We start from the raw sequence: 23776 nt of genomic DNA on the forward strand, positions 1-23776 counted from the left end.
GATGGAAAGATTACAAACAAGGTATTAAGTTTTAAATTCCCAACATAAGGAGATCACTATTATAGTGAAACATTTCTTCAGAAATGTTTACCCTTAAAATTGTTTTGGTGTGGCATGTTTTGTTTACCTGCATAAACACTGATTTAAGCTGAGGCTTTAACCTTCATGTATAACTGGGTGTGAGTGTGTCTATGAAGTTGGGTAAGGATGTATACACGTCACTACTCAGATCTAGAGGTCAGAGGACAGCATTGTAGGGTGGTTTTTTTGGTTCCTCCACTTTTACATGGATTCTATAGGCTGAACTCAGGTCTTCAGGTGAGTACAGCGAGCACCTTTGCCTTCTGAGCCGGCACACAGGCCTGGTCCTGAAGCTTTGATGTTCATTCTTAATTCGGGTTTGTTATCCTTCACATGCTTGCCTGTTAATTACTAATATAAGGAGCCATCCATTTCACAGCTGCAACAGCAGCTAAAATAAAACACTGAAATGTTAATATTGCAAGCTAAGTGCTGCTCAGACACCCCTATCTTGCTTTTCCAAGAGGCAAATCATTGCAGACTATGAATCATTTCTCTTACTTGAACATAGGTTTCGAGAAGGAATAACTTTTGTTATATGCAGTTTATTTCATGAGCGTATGCTGTTTGACGTGTATTATTTAATTTAATCGTCAATAATTCCATGAAGTTGGTAGCATTATCATTATATTAAGATTTCGCAGCTACGACTTTGGGAAACATTTGAATTCTTTAGCTTACTGTTCATATGAAGGTGCAAGCGCTTACAGTGAGATTTCATGGGGCAAAGTAGTAACTGGCTCCAGTTTCTTCTCGTAGGAAAGCTTTCATTATTGAGATGTGTTTATAATGTGTGTCACATGAAGAGACTTACTCTGTTATCTCATTTACAGAACTATGGAGATGGGACTCCCTATGACCACATGACCAGCAGGGATCTTGGGTCACATGACAATCTCTCTCCACCTTTTGTCAATTCCAGAATACAAAGTAAGAAAAGTTTTATTTTAACATGTGTTTTTGGAAAGCTCATGTTTGGCCAAGAAAAGGGAAATGTGCTGCAGACAGACTTTCAGTTTTAGGAGTCAGGGCAGTCGGTCTGTTTACTATAGTGCTCTTAAATGATAGAAAGAGCATTCATGATTAGAAAATCAAATGACTATGAATATTGGCGAACAGATCGACAAGCACAGAGTTTTTCAAACATGGAATTGAAGATTTTCAGCGATACAGGATCCATGTAGATGTTTGTCTTCCTTAGACATAAAGTGTTGCTGTCAGTAGTTTTCTCAGTACATACTAAAGAAGTTGAAGTGACAAATATTTGTAATAAAATATTTGGCTTCATGATTGACAAAGACGTGTGCAATCAGAATAACCCCTTCAAGTTGAGTTGTATGGTCTAGTTGTGTTTTCGTCAGGCTGTGGACTTTGTGCTGACTGTCTTGGTGAGCGGTTCTCAACCTGTGGGTTGTGACCTCTTTGGGGGTCGCATAATACATATCCTGCATATCAGATATTTACAGTATGATTCATAACAGTAGCAAAAGTACCGTTATTAAGTAGCAATGGAAATAATTTTACGGTTCGGGGGTCGCCACCACATGAGGAACTATATTAAAGGGTCACAGCACTGGGAAGGTTGAGAACCACTGCCCTAGACAGACCTCATTCTATAGCACTTTACAGAAGCTGCTTGCATTCTGAGTCTGTTTGCAGATTTCCGTTGCGTCCTACCTTCTGGCTGTGTGAGCGTATTTCTCTGCTTCTGACTACTCAGTTGGGATGCTTGTTTAGCAACAGTAAACCTGGGCAATGAGAAGATAATTCATAATGACTTAAGAGGTCCCAGTAGCTGGCTACTTCAGTTTTGATGGACGATAACAATCTTTGTTCTAGTAAATGTGAATTCTTTACAATATTAGGAACTCTTTCAGATGGGCCAACTTCTATCACAAATCTTTTGATAAATGAAGTTCAATCTCATGATAAAGCTGTTGGACCAATCTCCAAGGAAAATACTGATCAATAATTATATTGTACAGAAACTGTAATCGCAAATACTTTTCAAGAGTGTCCTGATTTCACACCTTAAAGTTTTGCCAGTTCCTTAAGATGTCGAAGGTCCTTTAATCTCAGTCTTATTTTTTTTATTTTTTTTTATTTTTTTTTATTTTTTTTTTTTGTTTTTTCGTAGACAGGGTTTCTCTGCAGCTTTAGAGCCTGTCCTGGAGCTAGCTCTTGTAGACCAGGCAGGTCTCGAACTCACAGAGATCCGCCTGCCTCTGCCTCCCGAGTGCTGGGATTAAAGGCGTGCGCCACCACCGCCCGGCTAGTCTTATTTTTTTTTAATTGCCATCAAATCAGGTATTTAACACAAAGTTGTCTTTAGTGGGTGACATCAAGTTTATGCCTTTGAATGTGTTCCCTGAGTACCATGAGATGCTATTTGATCTAGGTTCTTGGTTTTATTAGTTTTTTTTTCCACCCTTCAAAATGATAAACTTCATAGTGAGGTTTTAATTTTTAACTAAAGCAGGAGTTCCGGGTTCTTCTCAGGTATTGGTGAAAAATGTGTCAGGCCTCAGCTAACTCAAGATATATAGAAACAGGCAACAGGCTATTTGTCAACTTAGATTTTATTGGGCAAGTTAGACTTTTTGGTGCCCATAGCCAGGATTTGAATACTTGGCTCTTTGCTTCTCTGCTCATTTTTACCTAACTGTGTAAGATGAAGTCAACTATAAAGTTATAAAGGTGTCCTAAGAACTAATGTGAAAAGGCTATAGAAACTCCATTTGGAAAAGTCTAAAATTAGTCTCTGATGAGCGAAAACGGTACCTCAAATATGTAAGCCACTCGGGTTTAGAAGTTTGTTGTGTAGTGAACAAGCTGAAAAAGCAGTTAGAGGGGTTAATGTTTCAGAAAATGGCGAAACATACAGCTGTGTCAAATAGCTGTTGTTCTCTGTGTTTCTTCGTGGACAGCTACTTCACGAACTAGTTTTTTAACCGAATTATTTAAATATAAGTGGGCTGACACTCCAAACGTGGTTCTATCTGCACGGTTGTTGTTTAAGTTGAAACCCCCTGTCAGCGTCTCTCTTTCAGCCGTCTGCCTTTTTCTCCTTAACCTCTTAGTCATGAAGGCTAAGACAGAGTCCCGCATTGTGATGAGAAAGGCTGCTGGGTGGGCGAGTCTCCTGCCCACTGTTCCCCCAGCAAAGGCTTCTCTGTTAGATAAGCTGTCTGGCCTGAAACATGGTTCTTTATTGTTTACAAACCGCGACATTTTCCACCTCAAGCAGATTTTTGCACAGAAAAGAATTGTGCTTGGGCTAAATGGTTTATCTGACATTAACGGGCCAGTGTCAGACTCGGGTCAAAGAAGTCACCCTCAGAGCGAGAGGTCACTGTGCAGTATGCAGAGAGACACAAAGAGAGAAAAAGTCTTTGAAACAAGTCTGGGATGCCTAACATTTTTAGTCTAGAGAAGAATTAGAAGGTATTTCTAAAGAGCTAAGGATGCTGGTGCCTTGAACGCTCTTCACTTCCTCTCATTTCTCGCATTGATTGCCTTGCTCATCCCACGGCTTGACTCTGGGAGGAGAGGTCGTCTCTGAGTTTGCCCGGGGTGCTGAGATGGCCCTGTAGGATGAGCCCACTTGGGTGTTATGCTTTTTTACTTTTGTTATTTTAATCATAATCAGGACATGATTTTCAAAAGGTTAAAGACAAGCAGTTTGCAAGCAAAGATGAAGGAAGGACCCCTGGCAATCCAGCAGTTTAACCCTTAAACCACAGCCATGGAATTTGGAATGTTCGTTCTGTCTAACTTATATTCCAGTGCCGTCACCTTTGAACATTTTTCCTTACACCCAAAGAGGCTCTCGGCCTCTACTAAAAGCTTTGGCAGTGGTCTGCTCTAGAATCTTTAACTGGTTTTCATTAAAACTACAAAAGATTTCTTTATATTTCAAAGACTTCATTCTGCCATGTCACATTAGGGTAAAAGCTATAGCATCGGAAATAAATCAGCCACTTTATTGGAGCAGATTCTCTATTGTCAAATCAATCAAGTCTGTGACTGAATTAGGCGTCTGCTACAGAAATAAGTGACGCTAATTTTATGGGAAAGAGTTATTAACTGCAGATGACCTGATTTTTTTTTTTGGTAAACTGTTTACTTATGAAGTTTTATTATTTCAATGAAAAGAAAGATTACTGCATCCCCCATCCTTTTCTGAGTGCATTATTATGCTCCGTTTTTTTTTTCTTACGGCAATATGCTCTGCTAGTGACGTGATAAAGAATTTAACATGCTTGCTCATAAACTTCTTTATCACAAAGTTTTTTTTTCTTTGATAAATGCTACAATTTTGGTAAAATATAATTTCTATGTGGTACCAAAATAGGACAACTCAGTCCGTTTTGTGTCATAATCTCAAAGTTGTGGCCAAATGGTATATAACTGATAAGAATAATAAAAGTGACCTTATCATTTTTCTTTTAGAAATAAAATTTGTTTTTTTTTAAAAAAATAAAATTTGTTAATCTGAAAGTAGTGCCCTGTCTCATGATTGTGAAGTCCCTAATGTAAATGTAGATGTGCACATGTTTTTCTATGCATGGGTGCACACGGTTACACACATGTGCCTGTTATGTCATGAGAACCAATGGCCCTTCTTGGCTACAGACCATTTTTAGGAGAGACCCGTAGTCAGTCTCTAGTTGTCATACATACATTGTTATTAAATCCTGTTATGTAAACCTGCAAAGGACATATAACTAGTCAAAAAGCAAGCTTCTGCTAAAAAGTGACTAGGAATGGCTTTTTCGTTTTGTTTGCTTTGGGGCAGGCTATGAGGGATTGATAGACTGTAGTACGTTGGTCGGTTATTATCCTCCTCTTGCACTTCACGATTGCTGTGAACTAACTTACTGCCTTCCTTGGGGATATAGCAGCCAACTTGCCTTAGACATGATTCAGTGCACTGATTTGTATATAGGAGAGACACGCCATGCCTGGTTCCTGTGATTATTAATGATATTAATATACTTTTCATTTGTTAAAATGTGTTCACGGTATTTTTGAAGCTGCTTAATTAAACCTTCACAGGTGGTCTGCTGGGTAGCTTTTTGAACATGCTAGCAGGACAAAGGGCCATAAGTTTGAGACCCATTGTCTGTGAGAGCATTGTCTATATGATCTAGAACTCTTTGAAAATACTGGCATGGAATGTATAGATTTTTTTCAGAAGTATTCTGTCTTTAAAATTTTATTCTTCTCTATCTATATTAAAACAATGAATTTTTGTTTTTGCCAAGCATCAACCTTTTGCAAGTAATTGTCTTTTTTTTTATAATGGTCGATGGGATATTTTTCAGCTGAAGTCTTTGCTCTGAGGACGGATGGGAGCATCCATTCTCCGTAGCTGTTCTAGAGTCTCAGTAGAAAGCCACACTGGTGGAAGCTGAGAAGTGGGCCTGTTGCCCCGTGAGGTTATGTTCATGAACTGGCGAGGGGAGGCCCTGAAAAGTGACACTTTCTGACAGTTGCCGGCAGCGTCCTCTCAGCTGCTTCAGCTTTCACGTGTTCCAGCCCGAGTGGCTCGGTTTCCTAGCTGTGGTATGTGTGTCTAGCCCTTAGTCACACTATCCCAGGCCGGTGAATAGCTCCCCACCAGAGTCACTGCTTTTAACCTAGCTCAGCGGAACATTTTCCTGTGGGATTAGATGAAGGATTCGGGAAGAACCGAAGAAGGCTGCTGGCTTATGGGGTGACCTTTGAGTCTCATCTGGGCTAGCCGTTGGTATTTTGATTTGGTTACTGTGGCCATATTGTGGCAGCTGCTGGCTCATTATAATTCAGTTCCACTGCTCTGTTTGCCTAGCAGGAATATTTCGGTTTGTATTACTTCAGAGTGGTTCATGGCTACCGTGAGTTTACCCCAGCATAAAGGCGGAGCGTTGTGAGTTTTCCCACCCCAGTGGCAGAGGCAGGTGACAGAGGCTTCTTGTAAAACCACACATATGAGAATGCGCTGAGGTGGCGTTTCTTTTCAGCGAGAGATGGAAAACACCCAATGAACTGACTTTTATGAGGAAAACTGTTTTTGCAAATCTCCATGTGCAGAGGGAAGCATGACCGCAAAGAAAGAGCATCTTTTCAAAGCATGGGTAGTTTCACTAGCCCACGCGGGCAGATGTAGAAATGTACATATTAATAAACAGCAAAAGCCAACTCTGGAAGGTTTTGTTCACTTTCAAAGTATTCTGAAGCAATTAGATGGACAAGCTGCTTGCACGTTTATTAAAGTTGGAATTCTTTCCTGAATGCCTTTCTTCCTTCCTGCCTGCCTGCCTGCCTGCCTGCCTGCCTGCCTGCCTGCCTTCCTTCCTTCCTTCCTTCCTTCCTTCCTTCCTTCCTTCCTTCCTTCCTTCCTTCCTTCCTCTCTCTCTCTCTCATTCTTTCCTTGTAATTATTATTATTACTATGTTGCTTGTTCTGGGATTGAATTCAGCACAATTAGCCTTATATATTTTAGCAAGTGCTCTACCACAGTGATAAACTCCAAGGCCTAGTGTCCGGGTGTGTGTGTGTGTGTGTGTGTGTGTGTGTGTGTGTGTGTGTGTGTGATGGCATTTCTTATCTTGCATTGTCTGGTTGTCATCCGTTATGTGTTCGGCTGATAATATGGTATCTGCAATTATGGATAGAAGGGATCTTCAATAGTTTTCTTATTTGATTTTAGTTGCTTTGCTTGAGAGTATTGATTCTTTTAACATGTTAAACCATCTTCCTGGAACACTGAGAACTGTAACAGTTTAAACATTAGGGATTTTAGCAGCTCTAACTGCTGCAGTAAGAGAACTGAGTCCACTACTCCTTTGCTACATTGCCTGGAGTGTTCAAGGCTTCCTGTTTTCACCTCCTTCAGCTGAGGGAAGAGGAGCCCTTTGGGCAGTCTCTGGGACAATTTTCTAATGTAATGGACCTTTGCTTTCTTGCTTGAATCATTTGTGGCCTGTATTTTCTCATTAGAGATATTTGTTTCATTCTTGTTTCGAATCCCTTCATCCCTATTTTATTACTACCACATTCAAGTGGCGTTCATAGGACTTCTATTTTCCAAATGTCATTAAAAAAATTTAAGAAACTTGCTGTACACTTGTCTTAAATCCCACCACCACAGTGGTGGCACATGCCTTTAATTCCAGCACTTGGGAGGCAGAGGCAGGTGGACCGCTGTGAGTTCAATGCCAGCCTGGTCTACAAAGTGAGTTGCATGGCAGCCAAGGCTGTTACACAGAGAAACATAAGCTTCAAAAATCCAAACATGAAAAAAAAGAAAGAGAAGAAAGAAAGAAAGAAAGAAAGAAAGACATTTAATTGTGTGTGTGTGTGTGTGTGTGTGTGTGTGTGTGTGTGTGCGCGCGCGCACTTGTGGGGTATGTTTGTGGTATGTATATACCACAGTGCATGTGTGAGGTCGTGTGGGAGTTGGTTCTCTCCCTCGTACGTGTGTTTCATGACTTGAATTTGCTCATCAGGCTTGGTGGCAAGCGCCTTTTCTTGCTGAGCCCTTTTCCTTGCCCCAAATGTGAACTTCCAAGCCTGGCCACAGCTAAATGTTTCTTCTGTATCTCCACTTATCCCAGCCCTGTAATTAAGGAATGTCTAGAGCAAAATAGTAACTCAGTCAGTTGAATACCAGAGAAAGGGTGTTCTGCTATAGACCAGTTCTTGGGATAGCAATATAGGACCTCAACAAATGTCCTTAAATGATCCAAGATAAAAGTAACCCCAGAAACCACATATATAAAGTTTTAACCCAGAATGAAATAAATGCCTATAAATTAGAGTCTGCTCTAGAGCCTACTAAACTGGAACGAAAACCCTGTACCAGAACCAGATTGGTTGAAATTCAGTTTTTATTTTACAGTTTTGTACCTTCTGCCGTTGAACATAATATGCTCCCATTGTTAGTGGATGGTTCATAGTATGGTGTGGCGGATTTCGATTTTCAATATCCACGCCAAACAATCCACAGATTGTTTGATGTGTAAGAAGAAGTAAGTGAAATCAATAATATTTTGAAAAGCCACTGAGGAAGTCGATGGTTCCCAGCATTCAGATAACTCACTTCCTGCTGTCCAGTCGACAAGTCACCCCTGTTGCTCTTTTTCATGGTCTTGCTTCCTTTGTTCTGGCATCTTCTCTGTCATAAAATGCAACTCTTACTGTGTCCATGAAAGACTTCCACAGTCAGAACAGGTTTACAAAAACTGCCTTTATGAAAGTTAGAAGAACTGATAACCAGAAAAACGTGCCTTGAAAACTGTGGGCATGGGGCTGGAGATGGCTCAGCAGTTAAGAGCACTGGCTGCTCTTCCAAAGGACTCACGTTCAGTTTGGGTTCAATTCCCAGCACCTACATGGGAGCTTACAATCTAACACCTTCATACCAACACACATAAGATACATTTAAATAAATTATTTCTTTAAAAACAGAAAACTGTGGGTAACAGAGGCACGTGGGTCCCTGAAGGACCCGGGGAGAATTCTTCTATGTAATGCTAATCACTCTAGCTGGGTTTGGTAATCCCAACTCTGAGAAGCCCAAGTATCTTGAGCTTGATTATGAGATAACCAGAAAGAATGAGAAAAAGTTATTAATTCTGAAAGAAAAAAATCATTTAAGATTCACATGCAAATAATGCATATGTCCGATAGGAATATTTGTGCTCAATGTACTGGAAAATTTGGCTAATTTGGGTGACTTAGTTGTTTTTTTCTTCTTCCTAAGTTTGGTCCTAGCTACTGCTCAAATGTGTTTGCAGGTCCGTGGTTTCATGGCTGGTGGCTCTGTGATTCTTTTGTACTTACTATTGTCTCAGAATGACTCACAGCTTCTGGTGTCAAGATTAGGAAAGGTGGGTTTAGTAGTTCCTGTCCTTTTCACCCCTGGATCTCGGATGCCCTATCCGTCTCGGGCTTTGAGGACTGGGGTGGATGATGGTTGTGTATGTAGTAACTCTACAGCCTCTCCGGTGCAGACAGATGAAAGAAGCGTGTAGAGAATTTATGATAAACTTTGATTCATAGAGTTTATTTTTTAAAGTCATCCTTTTTTAGATATATTTATTTTTATGGGTATGAGTGTTTTTGCATGCATGTAACATGCATGTGACTGGTACTTGCTGAGGACAGAACAGGGCAGTAGATTCCCCTGCAGCTAGAGTTAGGATAACTGTGAGCCAGTATTTGGATGCTGCCAACTGCTCTGCAAGAGCAACAAGTGCTCTTAACTGCGGAGCCAGCTCTCCGGTCTCCGGAGTATACATTTTAAAGGAAAAATGTATGTACTTTTTCATTCAGTAATTTTGAAAACCAAGAGCAAAATTTTCTGTAATAAAGTACAAAAGTGTGTTTCAACTCAGTTTGGGTCAGCAAATGAGAACACAAGACAAATTGATGCGAGTATCAATATTAAAAGGCATTGCACTGAGGTTGGTGCTGGCGTTTCGGGCAAGTCGGTAGGCAGCCATTCCTACCTTATGTGTCTGCATTGCCTCTGGCTTTCTCTTCTCTACCATGTACAGAGTATTTTGACCACATGGTAGTTTAAATGTAATTGGCCCCCATAATCTCGTAGGGAGTGGCACTATAAGGAGGTGAGGCTTTTTTTGGGTGATATGGCTTTGTAGGAGGAAGTGTGTCACTGTGGGCATGGCTTTGAGGTTTCCAATGCTCAGGGTACCGCCCAGTGTGCCAGTCGACTTCCTGCTGCATGCACGATGTAGGACTCTTAGCTCCAACACCGCATTGCCTGCATGCTGCTATGCTCCCCACCATGATGATGATGGAGAGAACCTCTGAACTATAAGGGAGCCACCCCAGTTCTTGATAAGAATTGCCGTGTTCATGGTATCTCTTCACAGCAACAAAAGTCCTAACTGTGACTGTGAAGTAGCCGGCCTACAGTTTCAGTTACTAGCTTCTATCCTTGTCTTTTTGGTGTTCTCTTTGGTAGAGACAATTGTCAATCTTAAATGGACCCACTTCCCGTTACATCCATGCAATAGAGGCTTGGCACCCTGAACGTGCCACTGCAAGTGATAGGCAGAGAGACCTTCTTTCCAGAGGATTCACCTCTAGCACGTTGTTATGCCACACTAAAGCAGGTAGAAAAGAATGTCCACCCTGTGTGGCAGGGTGCGGGTCCCTCTTTTCATTTCATATGTACATAATTTTGCTTGCTGAATTTTAATGTGGAGAATTAGGTGTGCCAAAAGACATTTAACTCTGGACGACATGCCAAGACTGGATAAAATTGTGAGGCCAAGCTCCAACTTTTGGCCTGAGGTTTTCCAGTCCTGCTGAACAGCACTGTGTGGCGTGAGTCAGGCCAGGAGAGAACACAGGCGGCGGGAAAGACATTGTGTCTATAAACATAAGCAGTTAGGGGACTAAATGGTGCTGTCTTTATTTAGTAGTGAACTTCTTCTTTGTAGTCTTCAGGGGAAAGACGGTGTCTGAGAATTTTGCATATCATGTGCCTCACAGTGTTAACCAGCACACCACTTCTGTATAGACTCTGGACTTGGGGATCAAACAATACATTTCTTTAATAAACACTGTGGAGGGTGTAGTATCCCATTGTATGCCTGTGGAAGCCAGAGCACAGACTGCTTTCAGGAGCTGGTGTTCTCCTTCTTGTGTGTGTTCCAGGGATCAAATTCAGGTGTCAGGCTCACACAGGTAGTCCCGCTGAGCCAACCTATTGGCCCCCTACACACTGAATTTCTTAAAAGCTTTCATTGTCCCTCAAATCCAGGACAGTTATCACCGCTGTGTCTACTAAAAGTGTGTCCTCCTTAATCTGTTGATGCTCCATAAGTGTGGCTGTTGTCAGTGTTCTCATGGTGCTTCCTTAGGACCCAGAAAGCTTCCATTTTCAGCACAGAATGACTCAGGAGATGTCATGGAGTCTGCCTGGCTCTGGGAGTGGTACGACGATGCAGAGATACACACCGGTAGCCTTTTTTGGTCCTGGTTATGAATTGAAAAGATAGTGTCTTTGAGTCATGAATGATAGCAGTTTAAAAATACTTTTGTTTTCTACTGCGGATGGAGCAGAAGGCAGGAGCAGGTGGGCATGGAGTAGTTTTTGCTCAGCCCCCGAGACATCGACACCCAAGTGGGAGGGCTCCTTTCTTAGCCTGTCCCCAAAATCCTTTATTCTGTGCAATAAGCCCCTCATGGCGACAGCTTTGTTAAATTCAGATGTGTTCCTTTGTGAAGTATTTGCCTCCAGCTGTTTTCCTTTCCATTTTAAAGGCTCTCAATTTCATCTTTTCACACAACTGAGACGCCCTCATGTTGAGTCAAAGAGACTGGCCAAAAGCTAGGCTTTTTCGGCTGCAACTGCACTGTGGAGACGCGACTAAGAGCGAGGCTTTTCATCAGTGGTGCCTTGACAGACACCTTCCATGTGCTTGGGAATGCTCTGGAGATGTCTCTGCTCCCTTTGTCTCTAAAGAGTAGTGCCCCTGTGTGGAGTTATCCTGTCCTTCCTTCACTGTTAAGAGTTGCTGAGGCTAACGGAACCATGTAGTATGTTTGAGCAGAGCTGATTGGCTGGCTCTCATTTCCTTCCCTTTTGTAGAACATTAGACCTAGGAGCCAACCAGTGAAGTGTTATGGGGTGCATACTGAGCTGACCAGTGATGTGTATGGGACATAGGGAAGAAAGTTCTTTGTAGATGGGATTCAAATACTTCGTCTTCTCAATGATTGCTTATTAATTGCTTCTGAATTTCTTGACATATGTCTATTAATTGGAAAAATGAGGAGGCATTGTTATAAATTGCTATAAAATACAGGCTTTAAATATAAAAAAATTCAGAAACTTTTGTTTGGCTTGAACATAACACAAAATACCTAATATGTGGGAAGTGGTGTGCGGTGGGTCAAGCCAGGACTCTGGACTCTGGTCTTTGAGTACATCATGTTTTGGCTGCCTGACTTTGCTCAAGTCTTCTTAGTGCTTATGATCGAGTTTGTCAGTGTGAGTAGATGCTCTGTGTCTGGATGAAGTAAACTGAAAGCCACCTGGGACTTACATTCTGTTAATGCAAATTATTGCTATGCCTTCTATGGCTTGACATGCGCTGTTTTTCTGCTTCTTGGGGCTGAACACTTGCGAACTTGAGTATAATGTAGTGGAGTTTGGAAGAATGGGGGGATGATAAATTATGGGCCCTATTAAGGCTGAATGTAAATAAAGAGGGTACACTATCTGGTGACATTTGGTAAAGGAAAGAGAGACAAAGAAATCGAAGAAGGTGGAAGACACATAAAAAGCTATTTTTACTGTTCTCATTCCAGACTATCATTGTCAGGCATTGTATTGGAAGCAGGGGCCAAAGTCTCAGAAACTACTGGGCACTAATTTCTGTGCCTTTTTCTTACCTTGGCTACTTGGACCAACTGTATTCTTAACAGTTCAACTAGCAAAAATAAGTGCTTCAGATGCAAACGTAAATACTTTGTGTGTAGTGGGTTCTATTTAACTGGGCAGTACTCGCCACAGAGGGAATTCCCCTAGTGGCCCTATGTCCTTTCGAACTTCCAGAATGTTTGGACGTGTGCCTAATATCCATATTTTTGGAACTTTTAACAACTGGTCTCTTAAGAGAATTAGATATATAATTTCTTTAGTTGCTAGTTTTTATTTAATTGTAGTGAGTTTTCCTATTCCTTCCTTATGATGACCTCAGAAACATGAACTGAAAATTAACATAACAGTAATTACAAACATTTTCATTCTCTTGGCTGACCACTTCAGTAATAATGGGCCATCACGGTGAGCTAGTTGTGGGGCAGCTGGTCTCTGGGAGGTAATTGTTGTAAGAAACTAACTTGAAAAATAGTTCAGAAAATGATTTTGCGATCTTGAAAGAGACCTTTTCTTTTTCCCCTTCAGTTTCCATTTTTTCTTGTTAGGGTGTAAAATAATGAAGACTTGCTAGGGATGGGGGCATCCTCAGGGATGAAGACCTGCTAGGGATGGGGGCATCCTCAGGGATGAAGACCTGCTAGGGATGGTATCCTCAAGGATGAAGACCTGCTAGGGGTGGGGGCATCCTCAGGGATGAAGACCTGCTAGGGGTGGGGGCATCCTCAGGGATGAAGACCTACTAGGGATGGGGATCGTCCTCAGGACAAACCTGTACGACATACTAATGCTTTCTATGAAGAGCCCTCAGTGACTTGGAAGCAAATTGACAGCCAAACCAAAGAAAATGGCCTTACTTACAGTCTTCTTCAGGTATCCAAATGGTTAAAATTTTGTGGCTGATGTTTCATGAGTTTCATTTGGTTCTGAAGTAAAAATTTATGGCTTTTCTCTCAGCTGAGCTGCTGGTAGTTTACTAGTGGAATTGAGTTCACACCTGCTCTAGCATCAAACGAATCCTCTTTGTGACTTACACATCCTTGGAGCAGACGAGAGGACTCTCGTCCTCCACAGTTCCCACATTGTTGTTCCGTTTCCCAGCTCCCCACCCTCCTACAGGTATGTGGCCGTAGGAAGGCACTTGGTCTTGCAGTTGGCAGTGGGTCTTCATTAGCACTGCAAAGTGTTCATATGGGGAACTCTTTGAGTTCTCTAAGCCATTTAGCTGTTCCAGACATGGTCTGTTAGTCAGGCAACTTCTGGTAGCTTCTCCAAGAGCTCTAGTTAAAGGGCAGGATGTGTAAAATGGTGTACACTTAGGTGGATAATTAATAATTAGGGTGGGTGTCTAAGGTAGTAATAGAATATATATATATATATATGTGTGTGTGTGTGTGTGTGTGTGTGTGTCAGTTACCTCTTAAAGCCATATTAGCAGAGATCACCTTCCTTCGCCCCAAGTGTTCCTCCCGCCAAAACAACAAAATGCTTCCTGTCTGCGTAGAACATGTTCATGGCTAAAGGAGGACTAATTTACCTGTCAGTTAGTGTTTCCCATGGTCACTGTGATCAGGTAACACATCTCAGTGGTCAAATTTAAAGAACTCACCTAATTGATAGCATTTTTTTTTTTTTTTTTTTGTGGTGTCAGACATCTTGGGAAAGGATATTTTGGGTACATTCTGATATTTAGAGGCCATTTGTTTATCCAAGAAACCAGCTTTACCCTTCCACATTACCCCCCCCCCCCCCACCTGCCACCCCATCAACAATCAGGCTGTTAATTTGGTACCTTCAGCACAAGTAGTTATTTAGAGACAGAAGCAGGGAGTTTTTTTTTTTTTTTTTTTTTTTTTCCTAGTGGCTAAGTTGGAAGGGGTAGAGATGATGAAACTGATTGCAAGTTCAGTTTTGGGCTTGGCTGTGTCATGAGCGGATTTTACACCTCATGGCTTAGCTGTCTTGATTTCAGGCATAGAGGAAATGCTCCCTGACAGCAGCAATGGAAGGGGCAAATTATATATTTGTGAAAGCACAGGGAAGTTGCTTACTGCTTGAAGAATTGCACTGACTGCTGGATAAGGAGACATTGATGTTGCCGAGATGCCTGCAATGGCTGGAGGTGGTGGCTTGTACCTCTCATCCCAGCCTCTAGGAAGCAAAGGCCTGTGAGCTGGAGGCCAGCCCGGTCTCTGTACTACACAGTGAGATCCTGTTTCAAAACAAGTCAAGACGAAACTAACCAAAATGTTCCTTAAAAAATGAAAAGTTCTCTACAGTGATACGGTCCACGGTATTTGTATGTTTGGAAACCATCTGTACAAACTCTATTTATACTAGTTGACTAAGATGACGAATGCCGACCTTCAGTTTACCTTCGGTTCATTCATTCATTTTACAAATACTTCCAAAGGCCTGCGATAAGGACCTCATGCCCAGTTAGGCACTACACACTGGTGTGCCCTTTTCTTACCTTTAGATTGACATAATTTCTAAAGGAGGATCAGGTAATGTCAGTCATAGGTTGCTTAGGTCATGACTGAAATCATCAGCAGGTACCCCAGGTGCTATTGCCCAACCCAGCCACCAGCCTCTTAACATGGCTATGGTTTCGGAAATATAAAGCCTCTTTATGAGGCCTTACAGAGTCCTCTCCCTATGTGATAAGCTTCTTCGCTGGGTCGTGTCCCTTACTGTTTTCTAGAGAAGGTGGTGAGCATCTGTGGGAACAGGAGATCTACCCAGTGCTTTGCAGCCACTAAGTAGTAGAGCCCAGAATCCGAGCTGCATGTGCTGACCTCCAAAGCCCTTGTCCTCACCTGGCCCAGTATCACTCAATTGAAGAGAAAATGGCACAAATTCCTAAAAGTCAACCTCAGCCAATCCACTGCGAATAATAACGAGTCAGTCAGAGAAAGCCTGTTTTCTCTCTTCACTCGGGAAGTTATTTGATAGCAGGAGTTTCCTGTCTATTTTTACAATTCCTCCTTTCTGTTCACCTTAACAAGCCCATTCTCATCCTTCTTCATCTTCTCTCATCTCACATCTCTTGCAATTTGACTGGTGGAACACATGAATTCAGGACAGGAAGCAGAGGGTCCAGAGGTTAGGGCAACACATACCTACATGTATCCCATCCCATCAGAAAAAAAAAGACAACCCAGAAATATCTCCAGGAATGTGAATTGTCTCACCACCACTTAGCAGACACATGTCTGAGGAACTTACCTACCTGAAAGCCGCAGAGAGGCCGTTGAAGTGAGCATCTGCAGTATGAGTCCTTGGCTCAAGCTACTGGGTTTGGGCATTGTCCCAGTCAGCATAAGCTGAGACAGACACATGGTCGCACTTGGACTATATCTTAAAGACTGGTGAGTGCTGTCTAGGTCCAGGAGAATTACCAGAGGTCACAAATGTCTTTGTAAATCTGGGCAGTGGTGGCACACACCTTTAATCCCAGCACTTGGGGGACAGAGGCAGGTAGATCTCTGTGAGTTTGAGGCCAGCCTGGTCTACAAAGCGAGTTCCAGGACAGACAGGACTACACAGAGGAAATCCTGTCCTGAAAAACCAAAACTAACTAACTAAATAAATATAGAGCAGAGCTGGAGGCTCTATCCCAAAGATAGAGCCTAGTCCCAGGCCTAGTCCCCCCAAAGGCAGGACTGACACACTAAACTGTAATATAATTCCAGCTCTAGAAAAAGGAAGGTTCTCTCTTATGTTGGGGTTTCCTCAGTACGTGTGGCCAACTGCCCAAGGGCCGGCTTAAATGGTGGGATAACGTGATCAGATACGGTTTGAGGCATACGATGTGAGGGCTAGGAGGTTAGGTGGGAGGTGACTAGAGCAGTTCCAGAAGGAGGTGGTGAAGACTGAACGAAAATCAGGGAACAGTGACCGTGCGGATTCAAGCACTCCTCAGCTGCTAGAAATGCTGGGGCTTGGGAACTGATGGGGAAAAGGAGGGGTCATCCTTCGTTTCTTGGTGGTCTGTCTGGCTTGAGTTCCTGATGGATGATAGTGTTGCTCATCAGGATTTACAAAATGCAGATCTGTTGTGGGGGATTCATGTTGGGAAGTCAGTTTTAGACGTAATGATTTTCTTCGATGTTTGTGGGAAGACGGTTTGTGGTTCTGGGTCAGGGCTGCAGAGCTGGCCAGCAGCATCCCATACTCAGCAGTAAAATCACAGGGGTGGTTAAATTACTCACCCAGAGAAAGGCAAGCAGATTTTCTGATTAATCCTTTGGTTTTCGTCAGACTTTAAATTGAAAAAGGCAAATCCTCTATCTTATAAACCTACAAACACTGTCTTTAGGTAAATAGTTAATTCTTGTTTCATAGGCGATCACTTTCAGTCTTCCATTTAATCACTCATCGTTAGCATAATATTTTTACTACTTGTCCCTCCCTTTCCTTCCCCTCCCCTTACCTCCTCTTTACCTCCCCCTCCTCTTACCTCCCCATTCCCACTCCCCTTACCTCCCCCTTCCCCCTCCCCTTCCCCTCTCTTTCCTCCCTTCTTCTCCCCTTCCCCTCTCCTTACCTCCCCTCCTCTCCCCTTCCCCTCTCCTTACCTCCCCTCCTCTCCCCTTCCCCTCTCCTTACCTCCCGTCCTCTCCCCTTCCCCTCTCCTTACCTCCCCTCCTCTCCCCTTCCCCTCTCCTTACCTCCCCTCCTCTCCCCTTCCCCTCTCCTTACCCCCCCCTCCTCTCCCCCTCCCCTCTCCTTACCTCCCCTCCTCTCCCCTTCCCCGCTCCTTCCCTCCCCTCCTCTCCCCTTCCCCTCTCCTTACCTCCCCTCCTCTCCCCTTCCCCTCTCCTTACCTCCCCTCCTCTCCCTTCCCTCTTCCTTACCTACCTCCCTCCTCTCCCCTTCCCCGCTCCTTACCTCCCCTCCTCTCCCCTTCCCCTCTCCTTTCCTCCCCTCCTCTCCCCTTCCCCTCTCCTTACCTCCCCTCCTCTTCCCTTCCCCTCTCCTTACCTCCTTGCCTCTTATATCCTCTGTGCCATCTCTACTTTCACCATCGCCACCCCAGACAGATCTGTCTGAAACTTTTATCCCAAGGGTTAGATTTTCTCCCCATTTTGGGAAGTCATGATAAATTCTTTAAAAGAAAGGAGTTGACTGCTCTTTTAGTGTTTGTGATTCCTTATATACATTACCCTCCCAACACAGGAGTCATTCTGAGATAAAGCAGTGGCTCGGTGTGGCCCATGGGTGACACTGTGACTAATGTGGGTGTGAGGCAATGAATGATGGATGGATGAGAAGACACTAAATCTTCTGCCTGGGTACTTCTCACATTAGGGAAAACATGGCAATTCCTTGTGTCAACACATCTCTGATTCTAGAAAGTTCTCAATTCCACACTACTTATTTCTCTTTCTATACATTTTTGAGGATGAAAATTTTAATTTCCTTCAAAAATATGATTGTGAAATATTTACTACATTACAGAACATGGTTCAGCCACATCTTTCACCTTTTCCTGGTGTGCTGGCTGGTTTTATGTCATTCTGATGCAATGATACAAGCTAGAGATATTTGCAAAGTGGGAACCACAATTGAGAAAACATTCCCACTAGACTGATCTGCAAGCAAGACTCTCTCTCTCTCTCTCTCTCTCTCTCTCTCTCTGTGTGTGTGTGTGTGTGTGTGTGATTGATAAGTGATGTGGGAGTGCTCAGGTCATCCTGTACTTTACCACCCTTGGTCAGATGGTTCTGGATGGTACAGGAGAGCAGGCTGAAAATGTCACGAGGGACAAGCCAATAGGCAGTGCTCCTCCATGCCATCTTCTCCCATACCCACCTCCCCATTTCTGCCCTGGCTTCACTCAGAAACGTTCTTGTAAACTATAAGAAATAGACCTTTTCTTTCTCCAGTTGCCTTTGGTCACGGTGTGTACCGCAGCAGTAGAGATGCTGACCAGACACCCAGTCTCTGTCCTCTGTGTATGTTCTAGCTGTTCTTTCTCTCTGAAAATAGTGACTCGAGGACTAATAGCCCTGATTTAAAACTGACCTATGGTCTACTGAAATGATTTAGGCTTTTGGTTGCGCCTTCACTCCACAGCTAGGGCTCCCATGCATGTGTGTGGGATGGGACTTTGCATTTATCCTTGTCTGACTTCTTCCTTTTGGTTTTGGTCCACAAATATGGCTCATTTCCATTCTCTCACTCTGTTGCCCTGGGAAGCAGATGGCATAATGCCTAGCTGTGAGTGTTCTTTGGTTTAATTCACTTACTAGATGTTTAACCTTCTTGGTAATCCTTACTGGTAAACTTAGTTGATTTACTAGTTGGTTAAGATAGTTGCTTTTCCTGACCCATGTTTCCCTCCTGTATATGTTGAAGATAACTGCAAAATCTCCTGTATTGGGTGAAATAACTAAAGTAACGCATGCTGAATGCATAGAGGAAGACCTGGACCATGAGGAACACACAGTACAGCGTTACTGTTGTAGAAGGTGGAGGGAGGTATGGGAGCTATGTCTATGAGTAGAGATAATGTATCAGCCTAAGATGGATAGGTCTTTTAGTTCAAGGGAAGGAACAAAGAGTGTTCTGAAATTCAGCACATTTACCAGGCAGTAGATAAAATAGGAGTAAAGCTGTCTGTGATCTCCTAATTATTAACTGGATACCTTATTGGGTCTTAGGAAAGAACAAAAGGAACTGAAAATAACACGAAATACAAAGCCTTTAATATGACATGGACATGGTCTAGGTGCCCCTTTACCTTTATCTGGGTTCAAGACAGAAATATCCAAAACAAGGCCAATATGAAATGACAGTTCCTATGAGAATTGGGTTTGTGTTAACAATAAATTGTTTACTTACAGGGGATGTTGTTGTATCCTAAGATGATGAACGTTAGACTCACAATCTTTTAGCCACATAGTTCGATGTCAAACTCGATCCTCAGAGAGTGATGTGTGGCCTCCTAGGAGGATTGTGAGAGGTTCCCCATGGCAGGGCATAGCCAACCCAGAGGGAGACAATGGGTCAATATCTAACACCCTGCTTTGTAACTAAGCATTGGAACCCCGTACAGGGCTTGGGCTTATTTCAATTAAGGGTAAGTCAACGTCAGTTATTTTCATAATAAATATCACAGTGGTGACAGTTACTGCAGACAGCAGCACGTTGTTTGTACAATTAGATGCCCTACTGGTCATACTACCCATCGCTTATGATCGAAATATGACTGGAACATGAAAAACAAAATCTTCCTGACTCATCGTACCATCGAACGGGACTCTGGCCTGGCTCCAGTCTAGATTTCTAAAGCAATACACCCAGACCTTCCTGTGTTCATTTGTATTTGGACAAACTTCTTGGCACATTTGTGGGAACACAGAAGTCCTTCTGTACACCTGGCTTTTTTTTTTTTTTTTTTAATCAGTTGTTTTCTGTGTACTAACTTGTTCTGACCTGGTGCCATCAAAAGTCGTAGTTCTGACAGTTCAGGTTTCTTGTTATCCAATAATTTGTAAGACATGAGAGCTGCTTTATTAGTTAGGAAGCTTTTCTCATCTCCTGTATAGTTTTGGAAAAACTATCCCAATCTCCATGCTCTTTTTTTTTTTTTTTTTTTTTTTTTTTGCCTTGGCACCCATTGCTGCTGCCGTATCTCAGAAGAACTGAGATGTGTGGCCAATAGGCCTCAGCGACTGATAGGCTGTAGGATATACTCAGCTACTACCTTCTTCAGAACAAAGTAGGGCTTCCCCCCCCCTTTTTAGTGGTTTTCTTTTTTCACTTTCATGTATGCACAAATTAGAATCTTAAAAGTAAAACCTACTTCTCCTTTATTTTACTAATAATCTATAGCCCCCCCCCCCCCACACACAAATCCTTACTGATTTTCTATAGATCTGCCTTGTTTCAAAAATCAGTTCGAAGACCAACTTGAGTCTGGAGAGCAACACTAGCTGGCTTTTCGGGAGATGTGGATGGTTACATTGGAAGCATGTTCTGCTCATGGCCTAGCTTTAGTCATCGGGAAATGACCCAATGGCCAATATAGGAGTGTTTTCTCTTTTTTACTAACATTTTCATTGCTAGTGCTTGTTTAAAAATTTAAGCTCACCATTGACTATTTTGCTCACTGTTCATTGTCAGTGCCTTTTATCCTGTTATAGTTTTGTAAACACATTGCCTGTTAAGGTGTGCTGGTGGGAGAATATTAGTGTTGTAAGACAATCTAGATAAATGTGGTGCTTCAAAGCGTTTACCAGTTAGTACACGAGAGTGATCACCGCGATCTTACCAATGCGCAAGGTGTCATTGCCCACCGTGCTGACTCTATTACCTTACTTTCCCATCTGGCTCCCATAGTCCAGTCCTCATTCAGCACAGTCCTTTCTTCATGTTTTTGTCAAATACTATATCTGTCAGCTTCCTTGAGTTATTCCATTTTATAATGTTGAGTTAGAGAAACCGTTTTTCTTTTGATATACACACCACCGCCCTTTCCTGTCTTTGGGGGGGGGGGGTGCACATTGTCACGGCTCAGAAAGTAGACGTACTTCCTGCCATTTTAGACTGTAGCTGCTCAATTTTCAGTCCTTAAATTTTGAAATGTGTGTGACAAGGACAGCATTGCACACTGTAGGTAGAAGTGCTTACCGGCTGATGATGAACTATTATAAAATTTACAGTTGGAAAGGAGTTAAATTCTGCCTCCCCCAGGTAGAAAAGACCACTAGGATATGGACACAGTCTCGGGAAATAATGGTGTAGATAACGCGTGATCTATCTGGAGTTGGTGAAGAAAGGAAACTAATGATGGTGAATGTGCTGAACGTAGCTGAAGCTGTTTATCATCATGTACAAGTGGAGACTTGCACAAAACCCCTCTTGATTGAGTTCTCTCCGAAACAAAGGATATGATTGGAAGTGTAGAATGTGAGAATATTTTAAGAGCATGATGAAAATCCAACTAGGGCTTTTAGCAGGCAAGTGGTCAAACTAGACAAGGGAAGGAAAAAAAAAAGGCAGGCAGCCTGATTTGGTTATAGAAATTTGGATGCAGTCAAGAATTTGGACCTGTGGGGTTTTGCACTGGATTTCACGTTCTAATTATGCTCCTTGTAACAAATAATACATGAACCATTGATCGAAACACTGAAAAATGTAAACTATGTGGGCTGGACTCCAGCTTTTTATCTGTGCAAGCAAACTCTAACAATTAATCCTGATGGATTAGGGGCCACAGTGTATAATGACGGGAGCATGATGGGAGGTGGGTGCAGGGAGGACGCAGGGCAGGAATGGATGGCTCTCTCAGAATCAGATTCTACAAGCATATATGTGAAAGTTGGTCTGTGTAAGAGTAAACCCACCATGAGCAAAACCCAGCTGTCAGCAGGATTAGAAACGGAAGCGCAGAGGGCAGCTGTTTATTAAGAAGGAGGCACAGCTGACATCACGTGCTACACAGAAGGAGAGCAGCATCCCTATGGGAAGATGGTAAAATATGGAAGGAAGGACCCCAAAAGTACAAGAGAAGAAAATAACAGTCACTTGCGAGATTACAATAAAGACTAATAAACTATCTTCTCAGGCTCCTAAGCAACAGGAGGTTCAAAAGTGCTTTCTCAGTTTATGAGACACAGAACACATCATATATCCCTATACTGACCAGCGATGGAGGCACTGCTGAAACATGAAGTTCTCTCTCTCTCTCTCTCTCTCTCTCTCTCTCTCTCTCCCTCCCTCCCTCTCCTTCTCCCTCTCCCTCTCCCTCCCCCCCCCCCTCTCTGTGTGTGTGTGTGTGTGTTTCTTTGCCTTAGTATTCACAAATGAGGGTGGAGGATGGATGCTAGAAATGCACATAAATTTCCCAAGGGAGAAATAAGAAACAGAAAAGAAGTCAGAATTGGACCAAAATAGGTGAGTAGGGGGAGAGACAAAGAAAATGAATAAGCCCTAAACCTTGGCAGTAGCCACCTGCAAAAAGCTTCAAGAAGTGAGAAGAGAGAAGAGGAACCCCGGGAGGATTTGAACAAGGGAGTGCACCTTCACATGAAAACTTGTGGTTTGCTTTAGGTTATTTGCATTAGTCGTTGTCTCTTTAAAAATTGCCTGTAAAGCAAGTTAGGTAAGCATAAGTTAAAAGACATATCATGGATGCTTCTTGAATCCCCAAGACATCTTGCCTGCCACTGCATGCAGTTGAGCGTTATCATTTAGTTACTCCCTGTGCCCAGCTTGTTGTCTTAGCTTCTCTAAGGCATTCGCCAACTCCCCGGTTGGTCAATGTCAATGACGGATTCCTGTTAGGGATAGGCTATGTGCTGGACTCTGGGATGGTAGGCCGGAAAACACAGACATATATCTGAAGGACCTTTGAAGTTCTCCCACTTGCAAGTGCTTTGCTTTGTGACTAATAAAAGATGGAGAACGAGTTGATTAGAGAACATGAGAAAGACTCGTTAATTGATGGTGACCTCTGTTTAGAGCGTCGGGCTATCACACTATCTCCTAATATCGTATGCACAACTCCATCTGATGAACGACAGTCTTCTCTTGTCAACCCATGACCCCGAATTCCCTAGGGAAAACAGGACCAAATCCTACCACTCTCCAGCTGTGTTGTACATCTGACTCTAGCTCAGCCATGTGATGCAGAGGCCTAGGCTCCACCTGCATCGTGTGAGTTCAGGGGTCATAACTTCAGGGCGGCTCTCTGACCTACATACCACTTCAAAGACTTTTCATTATAGTCTCCAAACTGTTCATGTAAGGGATTATTTTTAACTCCTCTTATTTTCTTTCTCACTTAGTAAAAGTGATTCATCACCTACTTAGCGCCTAATTATTTACCATCAAGATATTTTTACACCATAAATTAATAACTTTTTTGGCAAAATGCATGATATTTAATATGCTAAAATTACATATACTTTCATTGGGGGGGAAATGAAGGCTGAATTGATATATATTTTTATATTAATGTCTCATCAAATTAATAGATTAACCTGTTGGTCCTAGAGGTTTGCTTCTGTGGCTATGTGAATTGGCAGATGCTAATTACATATTCATTCACAGTTTAACATTGTATGTCTGTCCCAAATAGGAGTGATTTCTTTTTCCTTTTTTGAAGAAAAAAATGTGAATACACTTTTCTAATTGAAAAGTGGGGAAAGCCAAATTAGAGGAAGAATAGCCCTATACATATTTCCAAAAGAATATCCATTATAATTTTTCATAATATACAGCCAAACCTGAATGAACCTCAGGGAAAAAGGCTTTGCTTTGTCAAACTGTTGAAGAAGA

The 23776-nt window shown here is 42.5% G+C and overlaps 1 protein-coding gene across 7 annotated transcripts in view; it reads left to right on the forward strand.

The window, feature by feature from the left end:
• Tcf4 (transcription factor 4) overlaps positions 1–23776 on the forward strand; it is a 348878-nt gene that overhangs the window by 120763 nt on the left and 204339 nt on the right. For all 7 annotated transcript variants that reach the window (XM_038330326.1, XM_038330325.1, XM_038330329.1 and 4 more), the window contains exon 5: positions 915–1011. In XM_038330326.1, coding sequence (XP_038186254.1) covers positions 915–1011 — 97 coding nt within the window. The remainder of the gene's footprint in view (positions 1–914; positions 1012–23776) is intronic.

The sequence above is a fragment of the Arvicola amphibius genome, chromosome 5 (assembly GCF_903992535.2).
Source record: "Arvicola amphibius chromosome 5, mArvAmp1.2, whole genome shotgun sequence".
Taxonomy (NCBI): Eukaryota; Metazoa; Chordata; class Mammalia; order Rodentia; family Cricetidae; genus Arvicola; species Arvicola amphibius.